Source organism: Petaurus breviceps, unplaced genomic scaffold, assembly GCF_028583685.1.
Source record: "Petaurus breviceps papuanus isolate PSGF00001 unplaced genomic scaffold, PetGlider_PUasm1.0 173, whole genome shotgun sequence".
Classification (NCBI taxonomy): domain Eukaryota; kingdom Metazoa; phylum Chordata; class Mammalia; order Diprotodontia; family Petauridae; genus Petaurus; species Petaurus breviceps.
Genome location: NW_027185759.1, coordinates 30,940,135 through 30,955,638, shown reverse-complemented (window position 1 = coordinate 30,955,638; position 15,504 = coordinate 30,940,135). Strand labels below are relative to the sequence as shown.

The following is a 15,504-nucleotide window of genomic DNA, read 5'->3' as shown; positions in this document are numbered from 1 at the left end:
TGCCTCCCGACTGCAGGGGCGCTCCGTCGGAACATGGCCAAGGCACTACGCCCTGCTTGCCTCAGTTTCCTCCTCTGTAAAATCAGCAGAAGGCCGTGGCACAATTGTCGTTTTGTTGTGTCTGACTCTTCGTGACCCCGTTTGGGGTTTTCTTGGCAAAGACACTGGTTTGTCATTTCCTTCTCCAGATCATTTTACAGAGGAGGAGACTGAGGCAAAAGGGGTGAAGTGACTCGCCCAGGGTCACACAGCTAGTGAGTGTCTGAGGTCATATTTGAACCCAGGAAGATGAGTCTCCTGACTCTAAGGCTTGGTGCTCTATCCACTGCACTGCTGAGTGCCCCAAATAGGGGGAACCCAAAACATTTTGGGGGGGCCTATTCTCTGCGGTAGATGGTCTGGCAGAGGCTCAGCGCGGCGCAGCACTCGAACCCAGGTCCTCTGGGCTCCTAAGCCCACTGCGCTGCACCCCTTTCCCTCTGGGCCGCCGGCGCTCTCCGAGGCCGGGGGAGGACAGGGGACAAGGAGCCCCGGGGCACGCGCAGTTCTGCGGGAGTGGGCGGGTTGGGAGGCGGGGGAGCCCCGTGGCACGCGCAGCTCAGCCGGGGGCGGGGACATTGCTGGAGGGGATAGGGGGAGGGGGAGCCCCAGCGGAGGGCTGGGCGGGGGAGCGTGAGCTGCGCCGCCCCATGTGACCCCGCCGGCCCCGCCCCCGCCTTCGGTGCGCATGTGCAGGGCGCGTCAGTGATGGAGGAAAGAAGATGGCGGAAGCGGAGTGAGTGACTGGCTGGGGACGACGGCCGCGGCCCGCGGGGCGAAGGCGGCGGCGGAGCTGGGGCGGGGGCGCGCGCGGGCTGGCTGGCCGGCGGGGGCGCGCTCCGCTGGGGGCCCGGGGCCCGGGCCATCCTCGCGCGGCCTGGCGGGCGGGCCTTGGGCAAGGCCTCCTCAGGAGGCGCTTGGGCCGGGCCGGGCGGGCCGGGGAGGGGGCGGGGCGGCGGGGGGGGAAGGACCCGCCCTGTCCACGGCAGGCCTCGATCACGCGTGGCCCTGGCCCCTCTTTGCAGGGTGCTGCGAGCGCCACGCTGTGCCTCAGTTTCCCCATCTGCAGAGGCGGGATGCTCTTGCTTCCCCTCCCTCCCCGCCCCCTAGGAGGAGACCGCTCACGGCGGGCCAGGGCCTACACCTTCCTGGGGGTGCGTGCGTGGGGGCCACCCCGGGCGGCCTGCGCCCCCGCTCGGTGTCCTGTTTGCGCGGGTTACCAAGGAAACCAGCACTTACGGAGGACAAATTACCCATGGAAGTTTGTGGGGCTTTAAACCAGGTTTACGCCCCCCCCCCCGTGCACTGATTGAGCGCCTGCTGAATGCTGGCCCTGCGCCCAGGGAGCTCATGTGCCACCCGGGTAGACAGCGGGCAAAAACCGAGCCCGTGTTGGCTGTGTGGGGCCGGGGGCCGGCCAGGGGCTCCCGCAGCTGGCACTTATTAGGCGCCTGCTGTTGCCTGCGAGGCTGCCTGCTCCGAGCTGCCGGGCCGTGGCAGCGCTTGGCAGGCGTTAGAGAAGGACCCGGGGTGCCCAGGCTGCTGAAGCCCTTGCTCCTTTAGTGCTGGTCACCGCGCACTTAGTGAGTGCTTGCTGTATGCGCCGGTGTGCAGGAGCTTGGGGGGAGGGGACCACGGGGGGCCTCCCCGCACACTTAGTGAGTGCTTGCTGTATGCGCCGGTGTGCAGGAGCTTGGGGGGAGGGGACCACGGGGGCCTCCCCGCACACTTAGTGAGTGCTTGCTGTGTGCGCCGTGTGTGCAGGAGCCTGGCTCCCCAGGAGCTTGGGGCAGGGGAGCTGGGGCCTCCTGTAGTGCAGAGACGGGTGGGTTTGTGCCCGGACCCCAGTGGTAGCTCAGCCCGTGCTTCTGGGTGACTGTAAGGCTGCGATAAACCTCAGAGACCCTCTGGCCCAACCCGTTTGTGCAGGGAGGTGGGGAGGCCGGCTTTGGCTCTGCGGGGGCCCCTGGCACGCACCAGGCCGGGATGTCAGCCCAGGTGCACGTCTCTGGGCTCAGGTCCGGACACGTGGGATGCTTGTCAGTGAATGAATGAATGAATCAGCAGGGCTGGGTAAGGTAGAGGGAGACCCCCTGGTTGGTAGCGCCAGCCTAAGTCCTGTGGCTTAGGGATTTGGGTGAGCAGGACTTGGGAAAGTCAGGAATCATCTGGAGTGTATATAGTGCGTTATTATTGTTGTCTAGTTCAAGGGCACTCAGGGTGAAGCCTTTCCTGCTTGTGTTTTACTTCTAGAAAAGTGGAAAAAATGATTTTTACCTTGGGAGAATGATGCACATTTCTTGTTGAAAGACTTTGAAATACTTTGTCTTTGATGAAAGGGGCCAGAAGAATATAAAATGCATTCTATAAAATCATGTTTTAAGAATAGTGAAAAAATATTCTAATTAGCATACATGGAATTTTTTGTTATCAAATCAAACATTTTTTTGCATTTAGTGCTTTTAAATTTGAGCATGATTAATGTATAGGCTTTCATATGTAATTGTTTTATGGAAATCCTGTTTTTACCATGATAGATAACAAAACACGAGGCTTGTATATAAAAAGAAACAAATATGACTAGTTTAGAAAGGGCATTAAAATCATCATTACCACATTCTTTTCTATGAAATAATACAAAGAGCTCTCGTTGCCTTCTTACCGGTGCAGTTGATACGTAGTGATTCAGGTTTTGTTTTATCTCTGAATCACGAAGAAGAGAACTGCTGACAGAGGAAAAATCTTATGTGGCTGATTGATCTCAGGTTTGCTTTCTGAAGTGGTGATTCTCTAGAAATCTATAGCTGTGGTAGTACTAGTTTCTGGCAATACGGAAACCCTGGAAGTTGGCCAGAAATAAAATGTTTAGAGTTGTTATTATTGGGACCAGATTCTGTTAGTTATCAAGATCTTGACTTCAGAACAAATGAAGTGAGTTTGCCGCAATGGAAAAAATTAAGAATTGGTTCATAAATGAGGAATATTCAATAAATCATACTCTTTACAAAATTAGCTTGTGCTAATTTCTCAAGCAAGGCCTTGTAAAAATCATTTTTTAAAAGCATTTGAGGAAGTTCCTGACAGTTTCTCTATTTTACAATTTCTCCAAATCTTCTATATGCCATTATTGTTAATTATAGTTTAGTTAAATTTCATTATGTACAGTAAGGTTAACTTGAAGTAGTTGAGAAGTAGGCAGATGTGAATTAATGCAAGGTATGAATGCTTGTTATTTAGGAATGCTGTGTTTGACACCTCTGGATTAGATAATTTGAGTCCTTTGTATTTCCAAAATTCTGTGATTTTTATGAGGGTTCTTATAGATATCACTTTGCTTTAAAAAAATCATTGATAATGCAAAGATGAATGTAACATTCTCTGAGTTACTACAAATTCTGAATTGTTGAAGTGTGACTTCAGGCAGAATATTGTCTGCAGAGGCGTGTTGCTGATGTCTCTGTTCTCTTTGGGCCTTGCTAAATTCATAAGAGCATGGGTCATTTTTTGGAGTAATTAGATTGTATTTAAAGCCCATGGATGGCATCAGGCATTGGCCTAACATCTATTCTTTGTGTTCTTTGCTAGTTTTAAGGAACATCATACAAGTATGGATAATGAAGCAAACCCAGGAACATCCTGCGTGTCTACAGCGCCTAGCAGCACAGCCACCACCACTATTAGTACTTCCTCCTCAAGAACACCACAGCCACAGATCTCTGTTTATAGCGGCCCTGACCGACATGCTGTACAGGTATGCCGGAAATGGTGAGGAGGAGGAGACTCGGGTCTCTGGTTTTACTCTGAGGAGGGTTGGGGGCAGGGAAGGCAGGGTATACTTTCCAAAGTTCTTCACTATTCACAGTAGTCTAGATAAGGCTAGATTATCTTGCAGTACTCAAGTGTGGATGATGCTTTCACATGTAATACTAGTAATACTTACAAATACTCATGTAGCTTGTAGTGTTTGGGAAAGCTAGAAAAGTTAGGGCTTGAGAAGGCCAATTTAGCTATCAGATCATACGGCACGCTCAGTCATTGCTGGGTCATCTTAGGGGGTGTAATTTTAGTCCTAGAAGGTGAGAAATTCACATATGAATATAGTTGCTTTGGGGTATTTATTCGCTTTGGACCCAAGCCTCTCTCTGGAGTTATACTCTGAAAAAAGCCCTTGGCTTTCAGAAATGATCTTTTCAGTCCCTAATAAGATATTCCAGGATTTTTTATTGAGATTTCATAATCTCTAGGGAAATTCCCAGAGTTTTGACTGAATTAAGATTCTTTCTTCCCCATCTCAACAATAGCTTCTCCTTCATGGAATCTCCTTAATTTCATTGCAGTATGGAACCAAGTCATTTCCCTGGAAGAGGAGTTAGTCTCTGCTTAAGAGAGGATGTCCAGTGTGGTGGTTTTGAGGCTACTTATCCCTGCTCTGATTAAGCACCAGAGATCCTGAAGCCACCTCGAGGCACCCTGAAAGGCTAGCTGTATGTCAGTGGCTTTGGGGAGTAGGCACTTAAAACTCTGATTCTTTACCAAGGCAATTTCTTCAGGGAAAAAAAGTACCCAAATGGTTGGGCAGACTCTGGCACCTGACATTTTGATTTGCTAGTTTGTTTTAGGAAACACAGCTTCCCCAAAGTTTTCATTTGATTCCAGGAGAGGACCATGTTAAATGAGCTGCTGTCAGAGGGTGTATGAGTGTGGTAGGAGGTACAATGATGTAAAGTGGGTTTTCTTGACTGGCGGCTTCAGCCACTCTAACTTAAGTAAAGACATTTTTTAGCTTTATGTGGAGAAATGGGAGTAGGTATCCATCTCTTTTCCCTAAAAATTTGAGAATAAGATTTTTGACTCCACAGTTCAGGAAATTCTGTCTGGGCCTTGACCTTCAATTTTTTTTACCACTACAGGGTGGTTTGTTGTTGTGGTTTTTTTTTTTTTTTTTTTTTTTTTTTGTCTTTTTTTTTAGTTTGCCAGAATGTTGTGCTGCAATCTTGCTGTGGTTTAAGGATTCAGTTGGGCACATAGTAACTTTGGTATATGGCAGCAGTGAATGTCAGAAGCCATTAAGACCTGGCTATCCTCTGCTCTGAGCAGAAAAGTGGGATTTTCTTTATTCCACTTTTTGTTTATGGCCTGTGTCATTGATCCCATGCATTATATAAAGTTCTCAGATTTTTTTTCTTTACCAATGGACAGGTATATATGAAGGAATGAATTAAATGTTCCTGGTCACAAATAAAGTAATTTCTGAATGTTTCTTTTCAGTATGCCATCTTCATTTTATTTTTATATATATATGATCAGTCTTGGTAAAGATTTTTTTTGGTAAATAGTATTTTTTTTCCAATTACACATAAAGATAGTTTTTGACATTCATTTTTTTATAAGATTTTTAATTCCATATTTTTTCTCTCTCCCATTCTCCCCTCCCCAAGTTGAGAAGCAGTCTGAAATAGGTTATCTTTGTGTATCATATTTCCACATTAGTCATGTTGTGAAAGAAGAATCAGAACAAAAGGGAAAAGCTATGAAAAACAAAAAGGTGAAAATAGTCTGCTTTGATCTGCATTCAGACTCCATAGTTCTTTCTCTGAATGTGAATTTTCCATCATGAGTCTTTATCATCATGGATCATTGTGTTGCTGAGAAGGGCTAAGTCATTTGTAGTTGATTATCGCACAGTATTGTGTACAATGTTCTATTAGTTCAGCTCACTTCACTCCACACCAGTTCATATAAGTCTTTCCTGGTTTTTCTGAAATCTGCTAGCTCATCATTTCTTATAGCACAATAGTATTCCATCACATTCATATACCACAACTTGTTCAGTGATTCCTCAATTGATGCACATCCCCTCAATTTCCAATTCTTTGCCACCACAAAAAGAACTGCTGTAAATATTTTTGTACATGTAGGTCCTTTTCCCTTTTTTATGATCTCTTTGGGATACAGACCTAGTAGTGGTATTGCTGGATCAAAGGGTATGCACGGTTTGGTTGCCTTTTGAAATTGCTCTCCAGAATGGTTAGCTCTGTTCACAACTCCCCCAACAATGTATTAGTGTCCCAATTTTCCCACATCTTCTCCAACATTATCATTTTCCTTTTCTGTCATATTAGCCAATCTGATAGGTGTGAGGTGGTACCTCAGAGTTGTTTTAATTTGCATTTTTCTAATCAATAATAATTTAGAATATTTTATCATATGACTATAGATAGCTTTAATTTCTTCATCTAAAAACTACTTGTTTGTGTCTTTTGACCATTTATCAGTTAGGGAATGACTTGTATTATTATAAATTTGACTCAGTTCTCTATGTATTTGAGAAAGGCCTTAATCAGAAATACTTTCTGTAAAAATTGTTTCCCATCTTTCTGCTTTCCTTCCAATCTTGTTTGCTTTGGTTTTGTTTGTGCAAAAACTTTTTGATTTAATATAATCAAAATTACACATTTTGCATTTTATAATCTTCTCTGTCTCTTGTTTGGTCATAAATTCTTCCCTTTTCTGTAGATCTAACAGGCAAACCATTCCCTGCTCCCCTAATTTGCTTATTTTGGTATCTTGGTGAAGTATGTTGCTCTAAATCAGAGTAGCTGCAACAGAGAGAATGTTTGAGAACCTGTTTTTAACCATAATAAATGTATCTGATGACTGACTTTAAATTGCAGAAATTAGGGAGCTCTGTTATGTGTAAGCACAAGGAGACTTTAGGAAGGAATCCACTGCAATGACATTATCAGAGTACTGGAAAATTGTTGGAGGACCGCACCTTTAAACAGCCAAAATGAATTTCTTGACATTCTCCATACTCGTTCAGGGCCTTTCTTCTGTGGTTTGACGTCTGTCCACTCCTTCCCAATTCCCAGGTCATTCAGCAGGCCTTGCACCGGCCCCCGAGCTCTGCAGCTCAGTACCTCCAGCAGATGTACGCAGCCCAGCAGCAGCACCTCATGCTGCACACGGCAGCTTTGCAGCAGCAGCACCTGAGCAGCTCCCAGCTTCAGAGCCTGGCAGCCGTGCAGGTGAGGCAGACGCTAGTGGAGAACACGCAGGGCTCCATGGGAATACTTGGTAGTAGGATTCCGAGTTTTCAAGTATCATGGTGCTCTTTCTCCTCACAAAATTAATCTCTGGGTAGCAAATCATGTGCAGTTTTACAAATAGGCTGAACATGTGTGTCATTGTATGAGCTTGATTTTTGTCGTGCTTTATATTTCCATTGGAATGGCATGACTATATGGGTACCATAGGGTCATTTAGCAGAGCTTGGGCTTCAGTAGGGGTCTGCAGTCACGAGAATGTAATTTGTCATTTAAACATTTTTGATAAGTGTTTACATCATTATTAGGCTAGAGCCTAATGATCTGTTTTAATGAAAATAATTGTGCATAGAACTCTAAACTATCTCACTGGGTGCATGTAAAAGGTCTCGGTTGCTGAAACATCTAAAAATGGATATGCTTCGCATATCCATAGATCCCCAGTTGCTATTGCTTCTTGGTAGGGTTTCTTTAAATTACAAAACGTCCGGGGTGTAGGTGAGGAAACTGAAGCCTTTGGTTGTTCTCACAGCTCCCTTTCTGTGTCAAATCGGGGGGGAGCAGTAGAGTTGGTCTCTTGAGAGCAGAATGACTGCCTGGATTGACAGTCTTGTGCCTAGTCCAGGGTAGCTGAGAAAGACAAACTGTTCTTTCCGTCTTCCGTTTTTTGTTCTGTTAGTCAGAAACTTGAACCATGTTAGCCTTAAAGGGAATTCATGTAGCTTAGATCATTGTACTTTTTCTCCTTGCCTTGCATCATAAACTCAGTGCCAATAAGGGTTTAACTTCAGTTTATAAGAAACATTTTACTTGCTCTTTTAGGCAAGTCTGTCCAGTGGGAGACCATCTACATCCCCTACAGGGAGTGTCACACAACAGTCGAGCATGTCCCAGACATCTGTAAGTGTCCTTAATTGTTTCCTGGCATTAAATATTTTAATTTAAATTTTCCAAAAATAAACATTGTTTAACCCTTAAAGAACTTAGTGAAAGCTCTTTGAAGAATAGATACATAATAACAAATTTTTGAAGGAATACTACCTGCCAGAAGCTGATAACTAATATTTTCTGAGACCTCAGTCTCAGTTTAAAACTGTTTTTGTTTTTTAAATTTTTCTGTAGGTGATTTTCTCATATGACACAAAAAATCTACATTTTAAACTGTTACCCTTTTTTGCTGATTACTTCTTGCTTCCATATATAAAAATTAATTAGTCAGCAGTTATGGAGAGCCCATTGTATACAAAGCACTGTATTAGGTAATAATATTGTGCTGTTGTTTATTAATTATGTGTCATTATGTTCTGTGTAAGTAAATGCATGTATCTAACTTTGTATAATTGATATTTTTAAGGTGTACTTTTCATTTTTTAGCCTAGTTAAATCATTTACCCAGACTTGCAAATATCCTCTTATATACTGTGCCTGAGAAAGCTATAATTCATTCTGCAAATGAATTATAATTATGGAATTATAAGTAAATTAATGAAATAACAACAAAAATTAATAGTAAAGAAAGCTGTTTTACTTTACTATTTATGTAGCTTTGGGAGATGGGGGGGCAAAATTGTTTAGGTAAAAAAATTATGGAGCTAGTAGCAGTTTTGGGTTTTGTTTTTTTTTGAGATTGACTTAAATAGGTTACAATAATAAGCTATAAGAGAATTCAGGATGTATTAGAGCTATAGTTATGTGAGGATATGCCCTATTCTGACTAAACATTCTTCATTCAACAAATGCTGAACCAGTACTGGCCGTTACTCAAACATTTTCTAGCTAAAAATTCCATGTAATAAATGCCACTTATGGTTTTTTTAGGGTAGCAGGAAATTTTCAGTTACCGCGAAGTTATTACCTCATAGTATGAAAAAAATTAGTTAAGAATTAAAGATATATAGTCTTTCTGAGAAAATAAGAATTTTTAATAAACTGGAAAATTCAACCCTAAGCACTACTGCAGTTCTGATTATTGATCTATCTATAACATGTGTCATTGGGAACTATGGAGAGGGCTGATTGACATTTCTTTGAACTAGTAAAAGGAAAATGACTAGTTTATTGTCCTGTGAAACTGTATAATAGAATGAATTTGTGTGTATATATGGAGGGATTTCTTCTTTGAGAACTCAATCACTGTTTATATCCTTTGACCATTTTTATCTGTTAGGGATAAATCTCTAGATTTGAATCTGTTCCTTATATATCTTGAAAATGAGAGTTTTGTCAGTGAAACTTGCTTCAAAGTTTTTTCCCCCAGGTACCTGTTTCACTTCTACTTTTAACTGCATTGGATTTCTTTGTGCAAAACCTTTTAAATTTTGTAATAACCAAAACTGTCCCTTTTATCTTGCGTGATCCTCTCTTTCACTTATGTAGCCATGAACTCTTCCCCATCCAAAGCTCCAAAAGGTAATCTCTTCCTTGCTTCTCTGGTTTGTTTACCATTTTTGTCCAGGTCACATATCCATTTGGAGCTTCTCTTGATATAAAATGTGATGTATATAGGTACCATAGTGTAAGCCTTATCCAGTTTCTCAGCAATTTTTGTCAAATAATCCTTTCCCAAGTAACTGGTCTTCAAATTTATTTAACACTGCGCTGCTTAACTATGTTTGTTTGCTTCTGCGTTTTGTATGCTGAATCTGCTCCACTGATTGGCCTCTCCTTTTTAGCCAGCACCAAGTTGCTTTAATGATCGCCGCTTTGTAGTGATCACAGTTTGAGATCGGGTACGGCTAGGCTCTCCCCTCCCCCTCTCCTCCCCCTTTTTAATGGATTTTGTTGTTGTTTTTCCTTTTTTGTTTTTTCTTTATCATTTTTCTATAAAATGGTTCTTTTGATTTGATTGATTGAGCAATTAATCTAGGTAAGATTGTAATTATTGTATTGGTTTGACTTATGCATACATAATGAATGTCTCCAATTATTTAGGTCTGGTTATTTCTGCAAAGAGCATTTTACAGTTGGAATCACATAGTTCCTAGGTTCCTCTTGGTAGATATACTCCCAAGTATTTTATATCTTACAGAGTTATTTCAAATGGAATTTCTCGTTTTAGCTCTTATTGCTGGGTTTTGTTGGTATCATACAGGAATGCTGATGATTTGTGTGGGTTTATTTTCTATCCTGAAACTTTGCTGAAGTTATTGTCTCACTTTTTAGTTGGCTCTCTTAAGTTTTTCTAAGTAAATCATATCATTTACAAAAGTGTTAATTTTGTTTCCTCTTTACTTATGCATATCTATCCCCTCGGTTTCTTTTTCTTATTGCTGTAGCTATCATTTTTAGCAGTTAATTAAACAGGGGGATAATGGGCATCCTTTCTTTACCTCAGTCTTATTAGAAAAGATCTCAGACTTTCTCCATTATTTATATTGTTTGCTCTTATAACAGGTACTATTTACTATATATATATATAAAGAAAAAACTGTTTATTCTTATGTTTTCTAGAGTTTTTAGTGGAAATAGCTCTTGTATTTTGTCAAAAGCTTTCCCAGCACCTTTTCATATAATCATTTAGTTGTTATTGTTTATATTATTAACATGATTTATTATGTTTATAATCTTCTTTAAGTTAAACTAGTTCTACCATTCTTAGTATCAATTCATCCTGGTCATAGTGTATAATCTTTCTAATAGGTTGTTGTAGGTACTTGCTGATATTTTATTTACAATGTTTGCATCAGTGTTCTTTAGGGATATCTTTATAGTTTTCTTTTTCTATCTATCCCTGGTTTAGGTATCAAGACCACACTTGTATTATAGGATGAAATTGAAAGGATGCCTTATTTTCCTGTTTTTTGTGCAATGATTTTGAGCATCTTCTTGGTTCTCCATGAAATTGCATTTTTTTTGCTGTAAGGCTTTCAGTCATAGAAAACCACCGTCTTAGAAGAATTATAGTTGAAGGTTACCCAGAAGGTAATAAATAGTCATGTAGTGGGCTTGATTAATCTCAGATAAACATTACTGACCAAGAATCGCCCAATAAAACTGGTATAAAGGCTGTCACCACAGATAGATGACTAGAAAAAAAGGCAGACCAGTTGTGTGATAAGAGCAGACAACATGTGTGACTCTTATCCATCTAATGTCAGAAGAATTAGAGAAGGCCTATAGGGGCTTTATGGAATCACATTGGATGCGAGTTGTACAGAATGAAAGGTTATGCATGCTTGTGATCTGCACCCTGGAAGGGAGTATCCACCTGGCTGAGAATATGGTTCCATTAAAAAGTCTGCCATCTAAGTGCTGCCTCATCTTAGTATGGAGATTTAATCTTGGCTTCATGAAGGCCAAGTCAGTGGAGTTCAATTGCTAGCTGCTCCCAAGATTGAAAGACTGAGTTTGGGCCTGAGAACAGTTCCCATCATAAATTAATCAGACTTAGCATATAAAGCGAAGATTAGTAACATCACTAGAAAAGCGGGGCATACTTTATTATTTCAGAAAATCTGTGGTCTCATCAATTATCTCTACCAATACATCTTGTAAGTCATCAATTAATGGGACCTTCCCAAACTCATTCCCTAGCAGCCATTCTTCTTATGGATAAACTTCTCTGAGTTTAACGGGTGTGTGGGGGGGGTGGGAGTGTCTTTCTAGTTTAATGCAACTAGAAATGGTTGAAGGCCCTTCTTCATGATTACTCAGAGAAGGAAAACAGAGGATTTCTTCAGGTCATTATATGATTTGTGAGGCTTGGAAAACTTAAATTTCATGATACTTGTTTTTGGAGACCATATATTGACTTAATTAGAAGCTAGTAAATAGCTGAATGTATGACCTTGGGCAACTCATTGAGCATCTCTGGCTTTTGATAACCTCATTTGTAAAATGAGATGGTTGAATTAAATTACATCTAATGGATTCCATTCCAACTAAAAAATTTTGTGATTATTTGAGTGTTCATTGAACAGTATGTGTGTGGAACAAACTATATAATGAGGAGTTATATAGCCCATCAATTAAAAAATTCACAAACATAATTTCTTTATAACTCTTTGTCCATAATCTTTGGTTCATAAACTCAAAGAATCATAGATTTAGAGCTTCTTATCTATGAGTAATTGGAGAGGTGTTTTCTTATTGCCCAGAATGGAGTCACAGGCATGGCTTTAGGGTCTGCTTCTAGTCGTGGTCCTTCTGGGACGCCTAGTGACCTCGCTGCGCCTAGAAATCATGCAGCAGGTTTTTCTGACCCTCTGTTGTTGCCCAGCACTCTGTGAAATGCGTTGAGGGACTTGAATGTGGTATGTACAGAGGAGACAAGACTAAAACCCACCAAGATAGTATCAGAAATGGCAGCACCTAGCATGGCGCCAACCTCCTCCCCCCATCATTTACATTACTTTGTATATATTTTGTGTTAGCTGATATGTCAAGAGTCAGTAAACATGAAGTGCCTGCTGTGTGCCAGTGTAATGGGGAGAGACAGCGTGCAGCCAGCTAAGTGCAGATGAGATACTGCAGGGTAAAGCTAGTCAGAGACACTGGCACGCGGGAAGTGGAGCGTCATATTCAAGGACTAGCCAAGGATCACAGAGCATGTAGGGTCATGTAAAGTATAAGAGGACTGGAAGGGTGGGGGATGGGGGTGCAGACAGAACTTCATATTTGATTCTGGAGGTGAAAGGGAGCCACCAGATCTTAAAGGAGTAGGGGTTAACATGGTGCATGAAGGAAATCACTGACAGCTGAGTGGAAGATGGAATGGCAAGGAGAGACTTGGGGCAGGCAGACCATGCATGAGAGGGAGAAAGCCTGAGCCAGGCTGGTGACAGTGTCAGGAGAAGAGGGACTATGCCAAGAACTCTTAGGAAGGCAAAATCTTCAGATTAGCGACAGATTGACTGTTGGGGCAGGGTGGGGCAAGGGTGAAAGAGTGAGGATTTGAGGGTGACCAAGAGGATGGTAGTATCCTTAGACAGGAAGAGGGGGAGGGTTTTGGGGAAAAGATAGTTTTGGACACAGTGAGTTTAAGATGTCTACAGGCTGTCTAGTTCAAGGTGTCCCACAGGCAGTTGGAGATGAGACTAAAGGTCAGCAATGAAGTTAGGGCTGGATCCATAGAGTTGAGAATCAGCTGCAGAGAGAGGATTGTTCCTTGGGAACGAAGTAGCAGAGAGGGGGAAGAGAAGAGGGTCTGGGATAGACCCCTGAGGGACACGTAGGATCAGAGGTTGTGATCTGGAGCAGGATACAGCAGAGACCGAAGAGGAGCAGGTAGAAAAAAAGGGGAGGAACCTGGAGAGAGGTGTCCCACAACCTGGAGAGAGGAGGATGGCTAGGGAGGCCAGGGAGGATGAGCACTGAGAAAAGGCCGCTGGATTTGGCCACTTTGGAGAGAGCACTTGGGGCTGAAAGAAGGCGGAGGTCAGACAGAGAGTTAAGAGGGTCAGAGGAATGGCCAGGATTTGGATGGGGGCCTTCTGCCTCGGGAATTGAGGCTGATCCTGATAGGCCCAGCTGAGGAGACGGCCTTAGTGTGATGCTGTCTTCACAGCCAGATCAGGAGAACCTCATTAGTGTGGCTCAGCTTGTTTAAATGATTTGGAGCTCTACATCTACCACCGAATTCTTTCTTCTAGCTCGCAGGTCTGAGACTTCATCTTCTAAACCTCCGCCTCCCTTTTTTTAAAAATTTTAACTGAGAAATGTGTTTTTAAAATCATTATTCTGCTTGGTGGTAGAATTCCTTACATTGCCTGGAGATGTCAGAATTTGGTGGGGTGGATCCCCCAGACTTCTTTTTAGTTAAAGCACTTGACCTGATAATAAGCAGACTAATCTTTTTTTAGTACATATTTTTAAATGGAGAGTCCTTTTAAAAATACTGCTAGGTGAAAGACATTGAAGGCAAGAAAAGATCTGTTAAGTCAATGGTGATAGAGTTACTGAGCTTGGGGTCAAAAAGACCTGAGTTTACATCCAGCCTTGGTATCTGTGTGACCCTAGACATGTCCCTTAACTTCTCTGTTTCAGTTTCCTCATTTGTAAAACGTGGGTAATAATAGCACCTACCATGTAGGACTGTTGGGAGGGTTAAATGAGATGACGTGGAAAGCTCTGTACAACCCTGAAACTGCAATGTAAATGCTAGCTGTTGTTATTATCATTTGGCACGATACTTAGGTTATTTTTGTATTTTCTCTGTTTAACCTTGTACATTCCTTAACTTACTGATGACATTTTAGTTGTATTCCAATCCATTTTCATTTCCCCAGCACCTCATCCTATTTTTCCCTTAACTTTTTCTTTCAACATTTTTTCTAAAATATTGCTGTTTAAGAGTATTTATCAAGAAAGAAGCAGCTATATGGTACAGGGGATAAAGTACTTGACTGGAGTCAGGTGGACACATCTTCCTGAGTGCAAATCTGGCCTCAGACACTTACTAGCTGTGTGACCCTGGGCAAGTCACTTAACTCTGTTTGCCTCAGTTTCCTCATCTGTAAAATGATATGGCACACTACTCCAGTATCTTTGCCAAGAAAACCCCAAGTGGGGTCATGAAGAGTTGGACACAACTATAATGACTGAACAACAACATCTAGAAGGAACATATTTTATTATAGTTTAATTTTATTCAGATCCTTAAAATGTTATAATATCGATGCGGGTATCCCAGAAATCAGTTGCTTATTGAAGGGATATAATTAGAAAATGAGTTTAGGAAACTAAAGTATCTTTTCCCAAGTCTTGCTAATACTTGATATTTGGAAGTTTCATTTCTTCTGCCTATATCAACCTCTTGACATCTGGATGATGTTTTGTTACTTTTGCCAATACCCAGACTTCTGTATGCAGTATAATGTGGAGTGAAATACTTTTCCTTTGCCATTGTTTTTGATCTGACACAAAAGTCATTTAGTGCCTAGTTGATCAGCCACAGCATATTTTTATTCTTGACATTCTGTAGAGCATCATTTCAGCATTTTCACGTATTTATAGTATACTTGAAATTTTAAATTCCTAATTCTTTTCTTGCATTTGTGATACTGTGTTGTTACCTTACTCATCAAATTTATATAAATGACAACATAAAGTACTTGGAATTATTTTTCTTAAGTGGCTCTAGGCTATTTTTTAAAAATCATAGTTAAAAATTGCCTTTGGACAGTTATCTGTTGGGGACTAATTAAATTTCTTGATTTACTTGTTTTACTTTTTCTCTCTGAAAAGTAGCAATTTCATTTTCTGCTGAGTTTTGGATCTGATTTTTTTACTAATCACATCCATGTGTCTGTTTTTGTACATGAGAGGCTTTGAAAGTTATAGAATTTAAGTGTTGGAAAGGACTTTAGAAATCATAGAATTAAATTTTGAGCCAGGTGGGATCTTGGAGATATATAGTTCAGTCTCTTAATTTTACAGATGAAGAAATTGAGTCCAGAGAGATGAAGGGATTTGTGACCAA

General features: G+C 41.6%; 1 protein-coding gene across 5 annotated transcripts in view; it reads left to right on the top strand.

Moving 5' to 3' along the window:
• The window catches only part of PHC3 (polyhomeotic homolog 3), a 352,648-nt gene that overhangs the window by 280,166 nt on the left and 56,978 nt on the right, over window positions 1-15,504 (top strand). For 3 of the 5 annotated variants that reach the window (XM_069083575.1, XM_069083573.1, XM_069083572.1), the window contains exons 1-4: window positions 709-775; window positions 3,625-3,790; window positions 6,912-7,067; window positions 7,908-7,985. In XM_069083575.1, the coding sequence (XP_068939676.1) occupies window positions 762-775; window positions 3,625-3,790; window positions 6,912-7,067; window positions 7,908-7,985 (414 nt within the window). In that variant the 5' untranslated portion in view covers window positions 709-761. Of the gene's footprint in view, window positions 1-708; window positions 776-3,624; window positions 3,791-6,911; window positions 7,068-7,907; window positions 7,986-15,504 lie in introns of those variants that run through there. The other 2 variants (XM_069083571.1, XM_069083574.1) reach the window with 2 other exon arrangements.